Source organism: Takifugu flavidus, chromosome 17, assembly GCF_003711565.1.
Source record: "Takifugu flavidus isolate HTHZ2018 chromosome 17, ASM371156v2, whole genome shotgun sequence".
Taxonomy (NCBI): domain Eukaryota; kingdom Metazoa; phylum Chordata; class Actinopteri; order Tetraodontiformes; family Tetraodontidae; genus Takifugu; species Takifugu flavidus.
The window spans coordinates 6,675,789-6,698,437 of record NC_079536.1 but is presented as its reverse complement, the minus strand read 5'-3'; the positions used below and the strand labels follow the sequence as shown (position 1 = coordinate 6,698,437).

At 43.8% G+C, this 22,649-nt stretch overlaps 3 protein-coding genes across 3 annotated transcripts in view; 1 reads left to right on the top strand and 2 right to left on the bottom strand.

The window, feature by feature from the left end:
- The first annotated feature begins 320 nt into the window (after nt 1-320).
- LOC130513998 (somatomedin-B and thrombospondin type-1 domain-containing protein) lies at nt 321-3,147 on the top strand. Its single transcript, XM_057013331.1, has 5 exons — nt 321-841; nt 1,499-1,693; nt 1,759-1,837; nt 2,306-2,482; nt 2,578-3,147. The coding sequence occupies exons 1-5, from the start codon at nt 619-621 to the stop codon at nt 2,693-2,695; spliced, it is 792 nt and encodes a 263-aa protein (XP_056869311.1). The 5' UTR covers nt 321-618; the 3' UTR covers nt 2,696-3,147.
- On the bottom strand, nt 3,056-6,484 carry terf1 (telomeric repeat binding factor (NIMA-interacting) 1). The gene is made up of 10 exons (XM_057013330.1): nt 6,280-6,484; nt 5,707-5,799; nt 5,324-5,451; nt 5,153-5,239; nt 4,909-5,058; nt 4,348-4,445; nt 4,172-4,195; nt 3,992-4,089; nt 3,786-3,868; nt 3,056-3,705 (listed from the first exon to the last, which is right to left on the bottom strand). The coding sequence occupies exons 1-10, from the start codon at nt 6,440-6,442 to the stop codon at nt 3,544-3,546; spliced, it is 1,086 nt and encodes a 361-aa protein (XP_056869310.1). The 5' UTR covers nt 6,443-6,484; the 3' UTR covers nt 3,056-3,543.
- A 1,152-nt stretch (nt 6,485-7,636) lies between these two features.
- kcnb2b (potassium voltage-gated channel subfamily B member 2b) overlaps nt 7,637-22,649 on the bottom strand; it is a 57,592-nt gene continuing 42,579 nt past the window's right edge. Inside the window, exon 3 of the mRNA XM_057012932.1 lies at nt 7,637-12,357. Coding sequence (XP_056868912.1) covers nt 10,438-12,357 — 1,920 coding nt within the window. The 3' untranslated portion in view covers nt 7,637-10,437. The remainder of the gene's footprint in view (nt 12,358-22,649) is intronic.

The following is a 22,649-nucleotide window of genomic DNA, read 5'->3' as shown; positions in this document are numbered from 1 at the left end:
CGGAGAACTCAACGGGCCCCCTGGCACAATCGCCTGGAGGCCTGCCAAGTGGTCGCATTCCTCGCTTTCATTTCAGGCTGTGGGGTGGCAGAGGGCGGCTGGGCAAGGCTGGCAGAACAGAGCAGAGCTGGTGGAGTAGAGGGAAGGGGTAAACAAGTTGAACACAGGTGAGAAAGGCAAGAGAGAGAGGGAGAATGTGGGAAGCAAAACAATGGCGGCTCACCCCTCCCTTACCCCCTGTCTCCTCCCTTGCACAGTGGACTGGAGGGAGGTGCTCAGATGTGAACACACACAGAGAAAGCGAGAGACAGGGAACAATATGGAAGTCATGTTTGTCTGATCGGGGCAGGAATGGAGCGTTCTGTTCTTTAGGTTGCTCTGCAGACCTGTTTCTGAAGGGGAAGGGAGAAGGGGGCCGGACACAGGAGACGGACACAGGAATTTCAGGTCACAAGGGCCCCCGTGGCAGAGTGTAGTCTTGGCCGGCTTGGACTGAACTGGTATTCAGACCTCTCCTGGTCATGAGTAACAAAAAGTAGGACCTAGGAGATAAACACATTTCAAATCCAGAACTCAACCTCAAGTCAGCCCACAAGCTTCAGCGTGACGTCCCCTAGGATGGGACCCTCTGTGGAGTTTACCTGCGTTCTGCTGACTGTCTTCACGCTGACCAAGAACCTTCTGGTGTCTGGAGGTTGCTCAGGGAAATGCTGCCACGGCAGGGACCTGGACTGTTTCACCACAGACTGGAGGATGGACCGAGTGTACACGACTTGCTACTGCGACCAGGACTGCGTCAAGACCAAGGACTGCTGCTTCGACTACTTCACAGAGTGTCCAGGTGAGGGCGGGAGAAGCCACCTGTTAACTTCAACCTGTTAAACATCAAGACGTATTTTGTTTCGCTGCTCATGCCGTTCTCCACCCCGCCGCCTGTGTCTCCTGTCAAACTCATGCGCTCCATGTTCCCCCTCTTTGTTTCTCGGCTAAACCTGTGCCTAACCTCATTTGGGTGGACTGGCCCGCATAATGGTATTACTGCAAATATTCCAGGAATCTTTCAATCACTCGTAGCAATTACAGTTGCAGTCAAACAAGCCAAGTGGACCTAATGTGTTCTAGGCCAGCAGTCAGTAAATCGGCATGCTTAACGGGCTGACATCAAAGCTCCTGCAGCACAGAGAGAGAAGGAAAAGACAAATCACAGGACCTGTTGACTGAATGGGCTGCTCACTTGGCTTCCTCTTAGCCCACTTGTAGAGCAGGAAACACTATTCTACAAGCCGCAATCAATGCTCCATTGATCTTAAGTTATTTCCTGAATATTTAAATCCGTTGCAGGAAAGCTGTGATTATACAGTCTGCTTGAGAAGCTTTGAGGCTTGTCTGAGGCCCAGAGGTGGCACCTGTGGGCCCTGGCTGAACTCAAGCGTTAGCTCCAGCAGAATGAAGATGTGCTTTAACAATCTGTTTTCTTCCTCTTTACTCCGGCGTCCAGCCCAGAACTGCAAAGTGAGTGAATGGAGCTTTTGGAGCGGCTGTGCCGTACCCTGCACGCCATCACTTCGAATGCGTGTCCGCGAGGTCGAGCGGCAGCCCAGTCACAGCGGAGCGCCCTGTCCCAGTCTGGAACAACGAAGCGGCTGCAGGGACTACAGGGACCACTGGGGCAGGCACTGTGGGCACAAATCAGGTAAACAGATAATCACAATATCTGACCTTAAATCAGCTAAAAGTAACAGATTCAACTCTCACCAGGTCCTGCGTTCATCACCAGCATGGAGTTCGGAAAAGCAAGGCCTAAGCACGATCACTATGGAAACCCCCTAAACACTGGGTAGGTTTCACATCGCTCCCCCGTTAACTCTGCTAAAGTGGCTCATGCCCGCAGGGATCTTTATGTCACAAGATGAAAAGTTCATGAATGCATCCAGGGCCTGACATCATTCTGACATTAGGCCGTGTAACTGGAGCCATTTTGGAAATAAAAGATAAACTTTCCCTCCGTCAGCAGGAGCTACCTTTAGGTGTTTGCTCACCTGGATATCTGTCGACAACTCAATTCAAATACCGAGTCTGCCCGCAGCCCTTTGAAATCAAACACGCAGGCTTTAATAGAGACGGCCACATATATGAAAAGCACAAGGAGACGTTCTCATTAAGGATGTAGCATGCAAAAACCTCCAGATTTAGGATGTTAGCTTCTTGTGTGAAGCAAACTGTCCTTTTGTGTTTGGATTGATTATTTTTAATATCCTGAGACTGATTGTGTGACCCTCATGACCTTATTCTCTCCTCCCTGTAGATTCTGTATGGAATTTCGAGTGGAGTCCAGGACATCTCACTGTACACTGGGGAACCAGCCACACACACGCTGGATGGGCTACATCGCAGAAGGTTTTACGGTGTGTGTGGCATGTGAACCTCCTGCCATGCCACACTATAGTAGCAGCTGTCAAGGAGACGGCCAGGAATCAGACAAGTATGACGTTTTAAAACATTAAATGCACATTATGTAAGGGGGAAAGTTGTGTACCAGTAGTGTTGAAACAAAAAACTGGTGTTTTTTTGCTGCAGAGACACTGTGCTCCACTGGCAGGCAGCAGTGAACCATCAGTGCAGCGGCACATGGAGGAAGATCCAGAAAACTCAGCAGTGCAACTGTCCACCCCAGCACAGCTTTGTCTTCATCTGAGGAACCCCAGGACGGACAAGAGCATCCTGAACTGGTTTACTCTCACCACAATGCTGCAGCCGCTTATTGCAAAGTTACAGACAGACACATGATTATAGAACGATGCCCTATTTATCCAAACAGCTGCTGGAATGGTTCAGTTTGATGATGGAAATATTGGTTTCTCCCAGTTCACATCACATACTTTGAAAAACAAAAGGCCTGCAGTACATCTGTGCCAGTTGGCAGTCAATTTGAGTACATGTAGACAGCATCGTCTCTACAACTGAACTCACAACAAAGCAGCTGAGAAGAAAAGATATTTGTTCTGGCAACACATAGTACGATTGTTACGTCCAACATTGCTGCATTCTGTAGAGATGACTTGTAAAGAGCAACATTTATTTGAAAATTTTGACATTTGTCAACAATAGAACAGTTGTACTCAATAAAAAAATAATATACAAACTCAAGCAGTCATCCAAGGAAAAAGCTAATTGTGTCACTTGCTCCGCCTTTCCTTCATTTTGACACAAACTGCTCATTATGTTGTTCTGTGTAACGTAGCCTCTAGTGGCATACTTTTCCTGAGCAGTAGGAAATAAGGATTACATTTGAAAAAAAAATAAAATTCTGAAGAGATTTACAAATATGTGCTTTGAGATAATTAATAAGAGAACATAACGGTCTATAATTGTCACTCTGTATTCTGTCAACTGCCCCCTAGTGGTACAAATATGTACATGCAAAAAAAAGAAGGGAAAAACAAAGTAACACCAACCAATGCCAATCACCAGGTGGAAAAGGTTAAATTAGGCAAATGAGGATTTTTAATTTGCAGGAAACTTTAGTTTTAGAGTCATTCTTCTTTAGCTGGCTTTGTATGCCCTCACTAGAACCCTCCAACGGTCTTTGAGCATGACACCAGTGCGTCCTTCAAAGTCATAGTCCAACAATATGCGGGACCAATTCCCCTGGCCGTGACGTTTGACACCAGCCTTCAGGTTCTTGTCTAGTTTGGCTGTCCATTTCTATAAAAAGGACAGGGATGCACTTTAATTCAGCTTGTATCATGTCTTTAGGACTGATGACCATGTGTTAGGATTTTTACCTGTGGTGGTTTTCTCTTCTTTATTTGGCTTTGTGAGTTATTGGAGTCACCAGCTGTCTTCATAGCCATCAGCTGAAATAATTCTATTAAGGACATGTTTGACATTCAGGTTAAGTTTGATTCGTGCAAATTTTATCTTATTCAAAATGAAAAACGCATATTTAGTCTTAAGCAGTTTTTGCTGTATATGTCAGAAGGCAGCCTACCATTCTGTGGGATTCTTTTGATGGCCACGGTTGGTTTCTTGCATGTATCAGGCTCCCATAAATCACTTATTTTCGTGGACAGCAGTTTCTTTTTTGATCTGTGCCCGAGTGAGAAATCAAAAAAAGGTTGAGGATGCATCATCCTAGTGAAAATACACTTTCTAAGGACAATTCACCAACCTTACTTCCCCCTCCGCCTTTTCCCTGACAGGAAACAGAAATACACAATTAGTGTCGAATGGAAAAAAAGCTGTTTTGTTTTCTTGACTGTTTTATCTCTTTTGGGGTCACAGGGAGGACGCTGGCACCTATCCCAGCTGCATAGGCGTGAAGGCAAGGTACAGGTATTTTCTTACCCTTTATTCTTGACTGATTCCGAGTGAGACCTGTCCTGTGATCCACTGTCCCACGGACCCTCCATGTGCTGTGATGACTGCACCATCTCTGTGGCCATCTGAAGGATGTCCGGAAGATAAATACATGCTGTCTTTTTTATGCCCTTCCAAAACAATTCACTTTCAGTATTATAACACCGTGAAAGCAAAGCTTATGGGGCTCGTCATTACAACAGCCTACAAAGTTTAACCTTGGTCAATGGCCTCCATGTAAATTACTCTTCAACCCTTTATGAATAGGCAAGCCCGAGAGGGGGGCTGAATTTAACAGCTTGCCCTTCCAACTAATTTTGATGACAAATAGGCAATTAACCATGACTGATAATGTCACATCAGCACCTTGACTTGGTCAGAGCACTATTTAAGTGAAGGACAGGTGCAGAGCCGAACAGGTCACTAGTGACAGCTGGATTTATTAAGTGGACACATTTGGGAGGCTGTTGGCCGATGTGGAATAAATGAAATGCATCTTACAAATCAAAGTACTTTACTAAGAAAGTGATGATGCGAGGCCTTCTGTACCTTGAGAAGATAGTCAGATGGGTTCCTTTCCAAATATTCATCCAAATAGGACTCTATTGTCCTCAGCAGGCGGCTGTAGCTGAAGCTCTTAAGGATTGGATGCTGCAGCTCATTCTTCGTCACAATTGCCAAAAGTCGAGCCTTCACGTTCTGTTAGATACATTTAAGATGCTGAAATGTAAATTGCATCCAAGTCATCACACATTCCCGTATTTATTTTATTTTTCATCAATCTCACACTGACCTTTGGGCATTCAAGGTTATTCTCAAACCATCTGAGTGCAGAGGAAGCTGCAGATCTTTTACTTTTCTCCAAACACACAGCCACAATCTAGAAAAAGAGGAAACCTTAATCAATCTCAGTCATGTTGCTTTACTTGTAGTGTTAGTTTTAAATGATGATCTGCAAGCTTACCTGGACAAACAAAAGGTTGTTAATAGTTTTGTACACACTTTCATCCACCACAGTGGTCCTCAACTCCGACCACACTTTGGCAGCAGACATCAGAGGCATCACCTTGGCTTCGTCTTCAAACTGCACATCTAGATCAGCAGACGTGTTTCGTGATTTTCAAATATTTGACTCCAGAATTACATTAAAACAAGGCTTACCTTTTCATTTTTAATAAAGATAAAACATCGCAGCACAAGGAAAACCCCTTAGCCTGAGAAATTATTTCCTAAGAGATTCACAAGACTGGCTCACAACATTTTTTTATCGGAACATTAAATTACATTAATGTCTGTGAATAACTATGCGGCAAAGCAAAACAAACTGGATCCATTTCTATAACTTACCAAGCTGCTTTCCATGCATGATTCTAGCAAGGAAGGCACATATTAAAAGTTTCTTGCTTTGTTCTCCTTTCACAGATGGACTCTGAGAAATACCTGCAAATAAGCAAAATAAACATGAAAAAACTTCGTCGGTTGTTTTACAGGTTGTTTGAATGCTACCTGGTACAATAAAAGTCCTGCTGTTATGGTGGCAATAACTACTGGCAACAATTTACTGTCAATTCAACATTTTGTCAATATTTAATATGCAATTATGTCTTACAGTTCCTGAATGTCTAGCATTACATTAGTTTTTCTACGCCTCAGCATTCCTGCTGATATCTAATGTACTTGTGTCTCTTATTTCAGCATCCTATCTGCATTCCCTTAGGGATGTTCTTATTTATTACTAAGATTTCACCCTATATGACTCCAAGTCGAAGGCCCAAACACTTTACAGACACAAAAAGCTAAAGTAGGTTGAGCTGTTTGGACTGTAGAAAAGCCTGCAAGTTTTGAGACAATGTCCTGTCAGCTGCGGGCAAATGTTATCAATATATTCAGGAAACTATGCTAACGCTGGGAGCTACATACCTTCAAATGTCGCAAGAACTTCATTGAATTTATCGAGGTTGCCTTCTTTAAAATACCGATAGAGGCTTATAAACATAAAGTCCAACGTCCATCCAGTAACTAGACTGGAAACACTGGAAAAACTCTGACTTCCATTTGCATCCATTTCCTTTCCCGCTGACATGTTTCCAATGTTTGACGTTTTGTTTTCTTCTTCGTCCCCGGATGTTTCGTTTCTGCGGGTATTTTAATGGCTAGTGAGCCCACATCGCCACCTAGCGACGGAGGAACAACTACTTTTTTTTACTGTACAATAGTCACTCACTCACTTTCTACCGCTTGTTCCTCCACACTGTACAATAGTTCTAATGCTTTTTTTTGGGTACACCTAATAAATGATATTTACAATACATTTCTATTTTTACTTAATACATAATTATTTATAATCCATTTAAACATGATTGCCAGAATATGTGCAAAGTATATGATGTGGGCTGTACAGTTCAAAATGTGTAATGGTGTATACTTTGTTTTTCTGTCTCTGAATTACAAGACAGAATGTGATTGCTGTAAGAGGTTAAATATAAAGCATAGATAAGGTTAAGTGCCACCCACCTTCATGGAACATTTGTATTTCTAAGCAAAATTGTCTGTTACATTATATAATGACAATAAATCAAGAAAAAAATGTAGTTATATACACATTTATTTGATATTCTGCATATGCTAATAGACATAATGGGGAAGAATGCTCTACAGAAGTGTTGACATACATGTACATAACAAAGAGTTTTGTGGTCACATAATTGTTCGGACTACAACATGCATACAAAGATGCTGCTTTTTACAGAAACAGTCTGTAGCTTAGAATGTGTCTAATGATAATGTTCTCTAAAACTGATCAGAGAAAATAAATACAAAATAAAATCAAATCAAAATGAAAAATGAGGCAGAAAAAACACAAAAATAAGAACAAACAATGCATTTTAGGGAGCAGGGTTCCATAAGCACGCACAGGTAACACACACAATTGCCATTCTCTCAGAGAAAATAAAGACCCACTCTTTCCACTTCATACAGTATTACAGATGATAATGCTGTTGTGAGACAGTAAGACAAAGCACAGTCCATTCGCTGTCAGCTCACAGAATTAATTTCAGTATCCACACAAACATCATTCCAACGGGAACCATATCTGATCAGTCCAAATCCTTTGTTCCACTTTCCTGCCTATCAAAATGAAAGAATAATAGACTAACATGGAGGCATGTTTACTACAAATAAGAGTTCTGGGGAGAATGGTAAGTTCAACATGAAGGTTTTTGTGGTACCTTCCTCATGAGAAAAAGCCCAAACAATAAAAAAGACTGAAAAAAGATTTGACTTTCCAATAAGGGATCAATGATTTCATGTGAAATACAATTCCACACATTCCTCTTTTTACTGAATGACATTATGTTGGGTTGGGCAGACAAAAGGAAATATGGACCACGTCTCTGATTAGATATCACCATTTCAAAAAGATGTCCCTAACATCTGTAGATGGGATCACTCGAATCTGTCAGCGTGACAATTAATCAGATGCATCAGTGACATCTCTTCCTGTCGGTGGTCAGATGCAGAAACTTTGCTCCCATTTTGTCTATTTCTTCTTTTTAAAAAGTCAAATGGTGAAACTTCTGTTCCTTTGTGCTCCTGTCTGCCTCACTGAAGATTAATGGCGGTGGACACTGAATGTGGTGCATGGGTTTCCAGGAGAAGGGCGCAATACTGCCTCTCCTTTACCCCGGAGTCGAGACATCGACATGAATTTGACAACATCGCCTTTCAAAAGAAGTACAGGAGTAGCATTAGATCGTTAACGCAATGACAGAGAACGTATCCAATCAGAACATCAGAGTTATAGAAAACCTGAGAAATCAATAACATTAATTGTATCTATTACATAAAGACCTGATTTCTGCTATAAAATTAGAATTTTCTGTACAGTGCTATGAACAAAGCAAAATGACTTGCTGCCTTCTCATTAACAGCAGTGTTATGAAAAGGCACGCATCATTTCAACCACCATATGGCAATTGTAGTCGTGCTCCATTTTGGTTTAGAAAAAATAGAATCATTCTCAACGTTAATTCACAAAAAACATAACTCTTTTGTGTGTGGCCATTGAAATTAGATTATATAATCACAGACAGTTTTAAATGTAAATCTAACAGCAATATAAAAGGCCAAAAGTGGTCAATTTGGACCCCCCCACCCACAGATAACCAAATTTAAGGTACACCAACACCGGCTATGACTTTAACGCCAGTGACACAACATTAAAAAGCAAAATTCTAATTCTCATTTGCATTGTGTGATAATCTGGAAGTTGTAATACTGTTTTGCCTCATATTAAAGATATATCATTTGAAAAATACAAGTCATTTCTGCCTGTACATTTAAAAACAGACAGAAAATAAAGTGCCACAATTCTTGGCCTGCATAGATTGCAGTATGCGGTATTGCACATTCCATACCTTTCTGTGAGGAGAAAAAACACACACAGTAAGATGACAACAATGAGCAAAATGAAGAAAACAACAAAACCAACACAGACATCACCCACTCATGTCCCTTCAGTACCGTTCTGGTTTGCGTGGCATTCACAAACACACTGCTAGTGCACTCAGCCAAGTGTCATGCTGAAACAATAAATAAAAATCCCAGCAAGTACAGTGGAATTGAAGGCAACATACAATGTCGGTGTAAAACGAACAGCAAGAACAGAGCACGAGGAAATACAATAAAACTCCTTTGGGTTTAAGTTTGACTGTAAAAATCATATTTGTTCACAAGAACACACACAAAAATGTACAATCCAAGACTGTAAAAGATGACAATAGCTGCTTTAAAATGCAGGATTGGGTAGACCAAACAAACGGCGACTCTGACATGAGGGGACGGCTGATGAACGCAACACAAGTAAACAAAACCCTAAGAAAATTCCCCCCCCAAAAACCCTGCCAGGATGAATATTGTGAGTGTATATGCCACTATGCAGCTGAGATAGATGAAAGCTTGTAAGTGTGCTTGATTTGGTCCATTGAAATGATATTTTTCTAAAATCCAACCAATTAAAACTTCCAGTATATATATGTGTGTGTGTGTGTAAAGTTTATATGTGTAATATGACCAGATCTATGGTGCTGCATTAATAAATATCCTTATCTATTATTTAATGGAACCTCACCTAATGTAGAACTTGTCTATGACCCATCTAAACCTACTTATTTCATATTTTTTTCCTTAAAACTACTATTAGGTGTACATATATCTATATTCTGAGAGTAAATACATTCGTGTGTGATTTGGAGAGAATCAAAATACAAGGGGCAAACCTTGTCCTAAAACCACATTAAATATCTTAAATAGCATGATCCTTATCGGTTATATGTGTGTTTTGGCAACTACAGATCTTTCAAAAGGACTCAGAATGGTTTTAATTCCATCTCGCTCGTTAAAGACTGCATATCGAATGCTCAAATGAAAAGTTCAACAGTTGTTATGACAACCAAAAGTGACGAGGTCAACAGTTCATTCTTCACAACATAAAACATAACAGGGTCATCATGGGAACAATTTGCATTTCCACAAATAAGTAATGATATGTTGTTTTTTTTGTTCATTTTTTAATAAGTCGCTACGATGTAATACCCAGTCTGAGGGGCCCTCTGTGGTTAACCTCCGGGCTCTTCACGCTTTTTTTACATTGCACTGTCAGACACAGTGTTCAGTTGCCTTCCGTGCATTGTCATTGCCATACATGTCCGACTATTTACAGTGAAGTGCTTTCAGCACCGTAAATTAGCCTCCTTTAACGCATGCTTTTTACAGTTCAGGCCCTCTGTGCGGTTTTCCTCCGTTGCTAAAAAGGGAACGTCTTTATGTACATTAGGAGGATCAAAGTGTCTAAAAGTCGGGTTCCTTTGCTTTTTAAGAGCCTCCTCTATAAGTCCAGCATCTGCACAACGTGCTGCGGTTTTCTTTTCCAGCAAAACACAACACAAGTAAAAAGGACTTCTCATGCCATGCAAAAATATCTGTCTCTACAACAGCACCGATGTCTGCTTCCTGCTGCTCCTCAGGCTGAAGTTGCAGGTGGTGGGGGGTTGCTGTCCCTCAGGGCTTCCCCCACAGTCACATGCTGGTTTCACAGGTCGGAGACAGGCTGCCTTCCCCAGGTATCAGGTGGATGTCTGACTTGAACATGTGGTTGTCTACTTTGAGTCCACTTTGGCTGCTGTCGTCCTTCAACTCTTCGTCTGCGCCGGCCGCAGCTTGGGTGCAGTTTTGAGCGTCCGTCTTGGGTGACAAAGGAGTGGCGCCCGCCGCCTCCAGGAGATGCTGCTCCTCGAGGTTGTCTGTGGACTGATCTTCGCCCGGGGGAGTGTCTACTACCAGCCTCTTTGGGGACAAAGGGCAGATCTGCTCCTGTGTGACTGGAAGCAGCTCCTCTGAACTGGGGATAAGAAGCGACGTCTCACCTTCCGGAGACTCGTATTCCAGGATGCTAGAGCTCCTGTCTCCAGGAGAGGTAGTGCTCGGTGGCGTTAGTGGGCCTTCTGCAGATGTTTTGGTGAAATTGACTGACAGTCCTTTGATTTTAAGAGGGTTATTCCTCTTTTGAGATCCCTGGCTGTTTTCTAGAGCACAGCTGAAACTCTCTCCTTCCCGCATGTCGATCCCACCCGCTGGATTGAAAGATTCATAAAGATCTCCTTCATCCCTGGACCCTACTTTCTGATGATCCAAATGAGGTGGTGCTTTTGCATGTCTAATTTCAAGGTGTCCCCCTTTTCCAACACCTGAGTCAGAAACTAGGTAATCTGCTGAGGGAGCAGGGACCTCCTTCATCTCCAGATGTACTTTCTCTTTTAAAGCAGACTCGGGGCTGTGAGATTTCTTAGGTGACACGGGCGCAGTCGAGGCTGCGGGGCGAGCGCTCGTGGAACATGAAATGTTGAGATTAGTGAAGGACTGGGACTTCCTCATCTGGTTGTACATCTCTTCTAGTTGCTGCACGTTAAGGTGCTGCGGGGTGCGGTTGGTCCACTGGGGACTTCCCGTGGTGGTGATGGTTATGCGATGAGGGGAACTGTGTAACAAAGTCTCTGGGTTTCTTTTATCTGGGGATTTCAGGTTAGTCTCTGAACTGGCGTGCCTCGTGGAGCCTCCCCAGCGGCCCGGCGTGAGGTGGTTTTCCAGGGAGGGTTTGTCGTCTTCTTTTTCAACCACCACGTCCATCAGCTCCATACTCCGTGCAAACGCGTCTTTCAGATTCATCGACACGATGCTGCCATTCCTCTTGGCTCTCTCCAGTGCCTCTCTCCTCTTGATGGCCTTCTCCTGCCTCTTCTGCTCTTTGTAGAACTCAGAGAAGTTGTTGACGATGATGGGGATAGGTAAAGCGATGACGAGCACCCCCGCGATGCAGCAAAGCCCACCCACTATTTTTCCGAGTAAAGTCTGCGGGTAAATGTCGCCATAGCCGACGGTGGTCATTGTGATGGTCGCCCACCAGAACGAGGCAGGGATACTGGTAAATTTGGTGGCATCCTCGTCTTTTTCAGCAAAGAAGACCAAGCTGGAAAAGATCATGATGCCCATGGCGAGGAACAAGATGAGCAGCCCCAGTTCATTGTAGCTCCTTCTCAATGTAAATCCAAGAGATTGGAGTCCTGTAGAATGCCTGGCCAACTTGAGGATCCTCAATATTCTCATGATCCGAAATATCTGCACCACACGGCGGACGTTCTGGAACTGCAGCACGCTCTTGTTGGACTCAGTCAGGAAGATGGTGACATAGTACGGCAGGATGGCCAGCAAGTCAATGACATTCAGCGGGCCTTTGAAAAACTTCCACTTATTGGGAGAGGAGAGGAAGCGGAGGAGGTACTCCATGGTGAACCAGGCAATGCACACAGCCTCCACATGGGCCAGCTGTGGGTTGTCGTTGGCGTGGCCGAACTCGTCTAGGACCTGGAGCTCTGGTAAGGTGTTGAGGGACAGAGCGACGGTGGAGAGGACGATAAAGAGGATGGAGATAATGGCTAGAATCTGAAAAGAGAGAACAGAGGGGGGCATTAGTGGAGTACACATTATAGAAGAACAAATAAAAAGTTCACTTAAGACATTTTCTGCTGCTGATCAATTAAATTATCTACTGGGTTTGGCCATAAAGATTAGATCGAAAGTTCTCAGAGCAGCAGCGATAAAAGTGAACAAAAAAATGCTAACGAAATCTGCTTTAAAATGAGCATCCTCCGATTTAGAAAAACAAGCTTCCAAAAAAATAGTGCACCAGATTTAATGACCCTCTGACGTCCTTCCTGAGCTGCACTTTCTGCTCAGTAAGAACTCAGTAAGAACATCCCGCATAATCCGACGAGGCCAACACAGCATGACGCTGCACTTCAACTGCAGCTTTTTTACCCATCTCCATAAATAAATAGAAAGTGTGAAATTGTTTTTTTAAAATGTGTTTATCTTTGTTCTGTCCTAGCGTATCACTCCAAGTTTAGCTAAAACTCATGCAGTGGAGCCCTGGTCAGACCACACAGCTGAACTGTCCCACACACCACAGCAGTCAAAAGTTTCATTCTTTTGTGAGTCCTCTGTGGATCTCAGCTATATCAAACCCAATAAATGAACAAAGGCTGAAGATTCCAAGTCAAGATTGGAAACCGAAGCAGCTAGAATACTAATCACAGGTGGAATTAGGCTGCAAGTCAGGCAGATTATCCTAAATAAATTTACACGGCGCGGTCCAAAGTCAGGAGGCACATCTCCTTGGTCTGCCCTGATTTAGCAAAGATCACGTCTCACTTCAGTATGCTGGGATTAAGTTCAAGGGCTTTGCAGAGGTGTTCTGGGGTCACCCTTTTCTCTGGTGCATCCATCAGCCTCCTGCTTCAACGACACTACTGTGGTTGGACTGTTGTGCGTATGACATTTACGTTGATGATGTTGGGATCAACATCAATTAGGTCCACTAATTGTGTTTTCATTCACATCTGCATAAAAAGGATATTGCAGCATCATTATATAACAGCTCCAGTATTTGCTCACTAGCAAAGTAAGTGATGCTCCATGTTACGAGGCAAGGATGAGCAACATGGTTGATTGTCCCTCATCTACAGTGCTGGATGTTCTTGTCTTTATGCTTTTCAAACTATATTTGTAAACCTTTGCTTTGATCCTTTGTCCTGCACACTATCATTCACTACTCATGAGACAAGTCAGTAAAGTAAAGGAAGGGCAGTGGTGATTAAAAAAGCTAGTTTGGATACAAAGTGGGCTTTGTGTACATTCTCTTTATATAGATGACAGGGTGTGAGTAATATATGAAAGCGAGAGTGTGATGAGAATTGAATGTTCAATCCTATTAAATGAAAAAAGGCTGAAGATTCCAAGTCAAGATTGGAAATCATAGCAGCTAGAATACTAATCACAAGTGGAATTAGGCTGCAAATCAGGCAGATTATCCTAAATGAATTTACACGGCGTGGTCCAAAGTTAGTAGGCACATCTCCTCGGTCTGCCCTGATTTAGCAAAGATCACGTCTCACTTCAGTACACTGGGATTAAGTTCAAGGGCTTTGCAGAGGTGTTCTGGGGTCACCCTTTTCTCTGATGCATCTATCAGCCTCCAGCTACCGTGACAGAATCAAGACATGACTCCAGAAACTGACAAGTGAAAAGTGAAATGACAGAATTAGTTAACAGGAGATACCACCGAATCAGCTCCGTTGCTAATTTAGCTAAGCCTATTAGCAGCATGTGTACCACAGAGTGCACGCAGACGGTTTTCTACACATCGTCTGTGCGGGAAACCTTTTTATTAGAGATTTGGAAAACGTCGTATAAATGGGCCCTTTGTTGATCTAAAGGAAGTGGTTATTAATATAATAGACTGGGGTTTAAGAGATAACGATGGTCGATGATAACTGATGGGATACACAATAATTGACACTGGATACACAATCAGATTTGAGGACTTTGAGGACTCACTGTAGAGAGTAATGTCTTCACTGTCCCACACCTCTGCAATCTACTGTAGCTCTAACTCATGAACAGCGGCAAATGGCGCTGAGAGTGGGGATGAGTAATCCTGAGGTGGCTTGCATTAACCTCTTGTAATTGAGTGGGAGTAGTTAAGAAGATCAATTACTTGGACTGTCTTCTTTGCCCCTGATCTGCATGTGTGGGACATTAAGTATAGCATCGAACAGCTCAGGTGGAACATAAAAAAAAAAAGGGCACAGTCAGGGCAGCTGGCCCGGAGGTGACCGAGCAAGAGGATAACTATCAGAAACAGGAAGTGAAACAGTATCTCATTGAACTTGGCCAAATCTCAACGAGGCCAAAATGGCTTGGATTTATCGCTAACATGCTAAACATGTCTACTCTGCCTGCTAACAGAGCTAACCAAATAGGACTGTCTACAAATGGACAGTGCTATATTTAACCACTAGTGATCTATCAACTTTAAAGATTAACAATATCTGAATAAGAATTGGCTTAAGACTCACAGCTGCAGTCAGTGCTACGCGAAGGTCCCAGTAAAAATAAAGTTTCCTGTGATACCCTCCAGACTGCGTCATCCCTCAGTTCCTTTGACCTCAGGACACTGCAGTCAGGTCACTGTCAGGATTCTCTTGATTAGCTTAGACGGGAAGGCAGCGGCTTCAGATAATAAGGTGACGTGAGTGATGTGCTACTGATGCCCTCAGACTCTTGAGCAACTCCTCTCACTAATTTAGCTGCAGAGTGTGACGAAGAAAAGGCTCCACTTTTACGATTTGCAATAAGATACAGGGCACGGCGTGGATTATACGAGGTCACATGACCTCTCGGTCGTACAGTACCTTCAGGATTTCCTCTGGGCACTTGATTTTTCCCCCTTAAACCCATTATATAACCAGAAAAAATGGCACACGAAAACAAAACATTAAAAAACAGCTGGCTCGAGTCCTCCGGGGACAGCTCAGAATACAGAGCCAAAGGCAGTTTAGGCAGCGATTTAGATGAAGTCAAGGGTAGAGAATGCACTTCAGCCACAGACAGCCATCACATCCCTATCATTCACATACGTTAAGGTACTATTAGATCCTCTGGGAGCACGAGGTTTACTCGCAGGAGAGAACACACAGGACTTTATAGCTTTTTAAAGCCTTTTAACCGAGCATCTCCTGATTTCTATCTTCAGCCCTCTACCTTCCTCACGTCCCCCGTGGAAAAAAATCTGACTTTACCACAGTTCCTGCAGCTTCAACTTCTCTTTAAATGTGCAACCAGTGGTTTGGGGTTTTCTATTGATTATGCACACATGACATTAGACAGGGAGTCAGGTCCAGGAAGCCTTTATTGATCCCCTGCTCAAAGCTCTCTTGGACCACAATCCACCTCCCAGGTGTCCACGTATCCTTCCCTTTCCACTTGTGCCATCAATTTGCACTGGTCAAATTGAGCGATGCCTTGGGTATGATCCGTTTTTACGCCACAGAACCAATGTGGGATATTAGGGCTATGATAATGCCAATCAATGGGAGGACAGCTAATGCAGTGTGCAGCGAGTGGAGACGCCCAGTTAACAAGCCTTCTGCGATCCATAGGAGCTATAGCTGTAGCACCGCTAGAAAAAAGTTTGGGAAAGCAGTCTTGTATTAATTATTATCATTTATGATGGATTTCATCCATAGAGCGATGGGGGGGAATGTGATATTTGATGGCCTTCCACTGTTTCCCCCCCAGTGATTCCATTTTCAGACATGATTGGAACAATTACAGACACAACAGTGGTAAAATTCAGGCAAAAATAAATGTTGGCAGAACAGGTTTGGAACTAAAATATGTCCAACAACTTTCCTGTGCAACACATTTGTACAAAAGAAACCGCGCCACTGGCCATCTGCTTCATTAATTTTGAAAGCAACAATAACTCTAACTCTTAACTCTCTGGAAAAGTTGCAACACTTTTTAGAGGAAACTAGTTTTATTCACTCATTAAGTCATTCTTCCTGCAGGCAACAGAAGGTTTCCTGAGGGATTCAGCCAAAAGTTCCTCCTGGAGGTGGGACGTTCCCTCAGCAGCACAGTGGTGGAGTGGACTGAAGGAATCGGAAAGCAATCAATATTCAATAGTCATCGATTTGCAGCCTTTGATTCAGGATCGCTTGAGTCTATTCAGGAGGATGAGGTGTTAAATAATTAAAGCAGGTTATATATCAAATTACTCCTCTACATTTTGTTTAGAGTGCCATGCATCACTCCACTCTTCCTTCTGGAGGTGTGTGTTCCCTGCATAATCCTCCTTCCTTTGTGCACGGCAGCAATCTTGTGTGTCGTCCTTTCCCCCCCATTTCCCCAACATATTGAGTCCTTTTCTCTCTCCCACCCTTTTCACATTTGATGTATGCTGCGCTGGTATTTGTTTTTGCATAACTCGATCTTTCATTCTGTAGAAGGAACCAGAAGGAAAAGTGGGCTTGTATTAAATATTAATCTACTGCGTTCTTCTGATGGGCAAGTTGTGCCACAAACACATCCGTGCCGGCAACAACTATTCTAGCATGTGGTAAGGCAAGAAGATTTAGAATATTGTAATGTGATAGTGTCAGATTATTCCTGATGATGGGAGAAGGCAGGAATCAGGAATCTGGATCTACCTTTCATACTGCTGTGGTGTAATGGAACAAACAACAAAGTGACATTTGATGTTTAGAAAATAAGTGATAAAAGTGCAGAATATTCTTCTCTGATGCTATTAAGCTCAAATACCTAATAAAATAAGTAAGTGGCCAAGCAACTTGTAAGTAATAAAGGGCCTAACCAGTGAGGTCAAAGCCTCACAGGCGCCCTCTGGTGGCTGCAAAGTCTACACTAAAAAAACTTTCCCAGTGGTGGCTTTTTTAAAAAAAATTCAGGCCATCTAATGCCCTCTGATATCTATTTATTTGTATTTTTAAGTTATTTATTATCCCATACAAGATTTAAAATGTGTTCCTTTATCATTATTTTGAATTAAAGTTTTTACATTTCCTCATGAATGGGCAGGAACTCAAAGACTGCAAATAACATCGTCATGCGCAAGATGGCAACAACCCTTGCCCAGAATTTCAAAGCTGACTATCCTCATTGTTTGATGTAGGATACATAGAAGCCTTCTCTAATGTGGGGATCAAAAAGGAGATTTTTGGCCGTCTGAGCTCCACTTCCATAATCATACGGGCATGACAACAGAAATAAAAACAGGATTTAAACAGAGCAGACAGGATACAGGATGTGGAAAATGGATTTTAGGAAGATTTAGTTGCTTGGGTAAGTAATGTACGAGCGCCCACACTGATTTCAAAGTCAGAGAAGCAATTGATCAAATGTTAAACAAGCTAGCGAGGCCATTTCTGGGCCTGGTTCTCTGTCTCAATCAAGCATATTGATGAATTTATTTAAAGCTCTGATAGGATCTTGGAGCTATCCGCTGACTGAAATAGATCCGTAAAGCCAGATCCGTCCCTCTCTACATCCTGTAACATAACCTCCTGCCTCTGCCATCACGTTTCGCCTCACAGTATCATCAGGGCGGGAGCAACTGTGGCCCGACATATGTCATCGGAGTAACTATTAAAAAGAAAAGGAAGAAGAAACATCCCCATGGTGTCCCGATGCTATTCCTGACGATGACTCAGCAGGTTGGGGAATTAAGCATTCCATGCCAAAGTGGTCCTGCTGAGACCGAGCCTCCCAGGAAGGGCGGCGAGGAAAGTCATGCACACTGCAGCACATTTGATGCATCAAATCCTGAGATTTAGGGAGTAAGAACAACTCCCCCCCCTCTTTTTTCAGGAAAACTGATGGCACTGCATTCTTTATCACTCTCTTCATCTCTCACTGTCCATACTTTGCAATCTCCATCAGACCTGTCCTTGGTGTCAACCTGGAACAGCCCAGGTCGTTAAAAGTGCAGCCTAAAATCACAAATCCAGCATTAAATTAAATTATTATACAAAACTCACATGGTAAGGAAGATATACAGAGGAAAATAAGGATGTGATTCAGCTAGAAGACAGCCCAAACTGTTTAAATCTCATTAATGCCGACGTGATATACTTTAGATGATTGCATTAAATGCTAATCCAACCAATTTCCTTCCTTTGAATCCCAAATAAAGATGTTAGGTCTAGTATTTCAGCGCCCATGCTGCATGGTGCATGTGTGTCCATATGTTGCAGCATGTGCGCTGCTGGGCAGAACAAGCCTTCAGCCCTCATAGCGTGACAACATTATTAACCTATATGCCTCTGACTCGCCTCCCCGGAGAGAAGAGAACAGCCAAAGGATGACAGATACACACTCAGCCCCTCTGAAGTCCTCAGTCTAACACACTGGAGCACGTCGACCCATGTACACACCCCTCAATACAAGCCCAATCTAATAAAAGTGCATGTTAAAGAGGAGAACGGTGCACGTTGATGTCCGGATGATGTCCATGCGTAACTTTTTAATGGTAATTTTTGTGTGTTTTAGTTCGAGAAGCTCAGTCTTTCCACAGGGGAGTCTTGTGCGACAGAGAGAGAGATGGAGAGAGAGAGAAAGTGAGAGAGAGAGAGAGAGAGAGAGTGAGAGACATAGAGAGAGAGTGAGCGTGAGAGAGAGCAGTCAACAGGACTATATGTAATTACCTCTGTGAGCCCCTGAGCCTGACCAGCGATTACTGTGTTAATCACCCGACCAAGGCCCATATAACCAGCGCTCCCATGACCCGCAGACCCACGGAAGCAAAGGGCAAACATGCGGGCTGGATCTCTGCTGATACCCACGATGCTCCCATACCCTCAAATGTCTCGCCGAGGAGCCTTCTAGGTTTTATCTGTGAGCTGGTTCCCCTCACTTCCAAGACAAGATGCACCATCAGTTTCAGAATCAAAGAAATGACCCGCCCGTACCCTCTTCTGGGTGTTCTTTTTGTTCACCTTCACAGAGAAAACCTGAGAGGCTCCGCCCACACACGCCAGCTCTATACAAAGCAAATGCTGGCACCACTTCCCGCCTGTATCTTTCGCTCCGACGTTCCATTTTCTTACTTCTCGCATTCAGCTGCACTCAGTGGGCTCCCAAAGCTCAAGGCAACCCCCCCCCCCCACCCGCATCAGCTTTGAGTAAGTTAAACTTTTCTTTTCCTGCGATATTCTAAGGAAAACTGGATAATTAGCTGCATCCCTGCTGTCCATACTTATGTTTCTGACATCAGGGAGCCCCCCCGGGGAGCCTAAGTCAACTGGTCATCATCTCTTAATTACTGAGATATGAAGATGGTTTTTCCTCCCGTGTTTTTAACCCCCCAAATGGACATAAAGAGACAAATCAGATTAGGTGTGATGCACAAAGGAGTTGAGCTAATCCCTTTCCTTGTACCTCTACCCTTCATGCTGGGAGCAGCCTTTCATTAGAGAGGCCCGGGGATCACCGAGGAACCAGCTAATCCCAATCAAATATAAAGAATAAAGCCCTAAATGACACCCCCCTTTATTGATATTCCCATCAGCTTCCGCCTCCAGCGTTTACCCCAGTGAAATGTCCACTGTCTGAGTGAGTGATGGCTTCAGATGTGAATATTGTGTCAATGTCAACGGGGCCTCTTACAAAGTCTCTTTAAAGTGATGTGCTAGCAGTGCAAAACTCCCTGACCAAAGCAGAGTTGATTTATTATTATTCAGCTACACTTCCAAGGACAGCGTTGCACTTGTGTGTCTTTTTTATTTTACCACGATTCACAGAACTATATAGAGAAAAAAGGCCGAAAAGGAGTGAGGGCTGTTTACAGAGAGGAGCGCACCAAACTGAAAACACGGTTTACTTTCTAACGAGGCTCCCCCTCGAGGATGTGTGCATGAATAAATGCATGAGCGACACAGAGAGGAGCCAGAGACAAGACACAAGAGCGGTGAATAAGTGAAAGAGTTGGCTGAAACAACAGAGAAATTAACAAAGAGAAAAACAAACATGGTGGTGGAGGCGTCCCTCCCTGCATCAAAGTTTTAACCCTCTTTTTTTTTTAAAAAAAACAACAAATTTCTTTTCAACCCAATTACCAAATGGCACCTTGAATTCCCGTCTGCTCGAAGTGAGAAAGAGAGAGAGGCCCGGGGACTATGGTGTCAAGAGCATATTGACGCTTGTCTCTGTAACCATAGAAACTTGTGAATGGAATCCACTGGCTCTCACGTGTGAACGGCAGCTGTCGTCACGGAAAAAACCCCCCTCCAACCCCAAAAGAGATTCCGTGCACATTAAATATCCGTCTCGAGTGACATTGCGGGCATGAGCGCGCGTGCGTTGGCGTGCACGCGCTTCGGCTGAGTGATTCCACTAATTATCTGCGGCGGGGCAACCCCTCCTGCTGCTCTCTGCCTCACAAAGTGCCACGATGTTTACCTCAGTCATGACTCACGATGGATCTTAGTCAGCATGTTCAGCAACCTCAGCCAGCCTACATCACAAACGTCACTAAGAAAACGGGACAAAAATCAGGGAAACGAAGGCTTTATGAATGAAGAAGCTAGTGAGCTAGCGGAGGCTAGCAGGGAGCTCTGATAAGAGAGCTGTAATAACGGGCAATTTTTACAGCCTTTGTTCCGCTGCAAATCAGAGTGATGATCACAAGGCTCAGCAGCGGCGCTGGGAGACTGTTACCATGGAGGTAGAATGAGGTATAGCGGGTGTGTGTGTGTGTGTGTGGGTGGGTGGTAGCCTTCTGTGGGTAGGTCGGGCAGAGGCTGGGGATTATTGATAGGCTGTCGGTCCTTGTGAAGAGCAGACGGGGATGCACCCACTCTTCATGGGAGATTTCCTTTAATTAATTCACATCAGGACACGGTTACACACACACACACACACACACACACGTACTGTGTTCAGAACAGTGTGTAATTGTTGCTGCAATGGTCAGGAAAAAATGAGGACACTGCAATTTACAGAGGTCAGTGCTACCGATTATAACACTCATGTGCTGATTTTTAAAAATTTAAACCATGTAAAACCAATAAAGGTAAAATAAGTCTAAATATTGAACTAAATATGGCCTCCTGCTTTATGGCTCAGTCAAATCAGCACCGTTGTGTCAAAGCAGGTAGACGATGAGCAAATCCGCGCGCGTAAGAAGATAAGCTAACGTTTCCGCAAACGCCATGAGTGTTCCCCTGCAGGCTGAGCGGCGGGGGAATCTAAAAAAATGAAAAGCTGGCAATGCAATCAGATTATTTGTCTATTACCTGAAGGAAGGAGTGAGTAACTACTTGCAACTGTCCTTACATCCTTACTAAAGATAGCCTTGAAATCCTATTACGATGAGCCTGAATCATCTTCAGATTTAATTGTATGGATGCCGCTGTGGACTCTACATCCAAAGCTCCTTGAAGAGGAGGGATGCCAGGAGGACCCTTTTGTTGTTGTTCCTACAGTTGAGTGACTGTTTTGATGCTGTAAAGGTTTCCTCTGTGAAGCTAAGTGCATTATTACGACCCGGCATGTGGGCTTAGCATGGCAGATTAAAGAAATGGAGGGTTAATCATGATGAGCGCGCACCGCTAGAGACTAAAGCGGCGCGTTCTCTGATAATAATATGGTCACTGAGCCTTGGGGCTGACTCAGTTGTGAATCAGAACACGTGAAACAGTTTCTGAGTGGGCGCAATCGCACGAGCGAGTGGGAGGCCTCGCTGCCCTTCATGAGGAAGACGCGCACGCGTGCGCTGGGCTGCTGCGTGTGCGAGGCCCCCAATTCCCAGCCGGGACTTCTGAGCTACCTTGACCCTCGATCTCCAAGTGGAGGGAGGGAATTTAGTGCGCCCGCTACCTGGAAACGCCTGGAAACATCATTCTTCAGTGTCATCTACTCGAATGACCTCAGATGAAATGACGAGTCTGCATTTGTTGACTGGTTGCCTGATTAAGCAGGGACATCCACCCCGTACGTGCACATACGTGGAAGTACAGGAAGTACAGGAAGTACAGACAGTAAACAACCTTTCTGAGAAGGATGGGTGGCACATACGAACACTGAAATCCAATAATGGGGAAAAGAAACTAGTAAATAGTTCCACATTGACATGCTTGCCTGTGTAATCTTGTTACTGAAAGAGCTCCAGCGCTACATTATTTGACCGTGAAGTGAATCAGCAATCTGGACGATGGTAATACCGACTTAAAAACAACCTTTCCTGCCGCCGATGGCCGTAAAGTGTCCGAGCGAGGTCCCCACTCATGATATTTTCAAGGCCTGCGAAGAAGAATCCACCCCGTTGTTTATGATTTCAGTGATGTTCCAGTGAACTAGCGACCCGTTAATCTTTA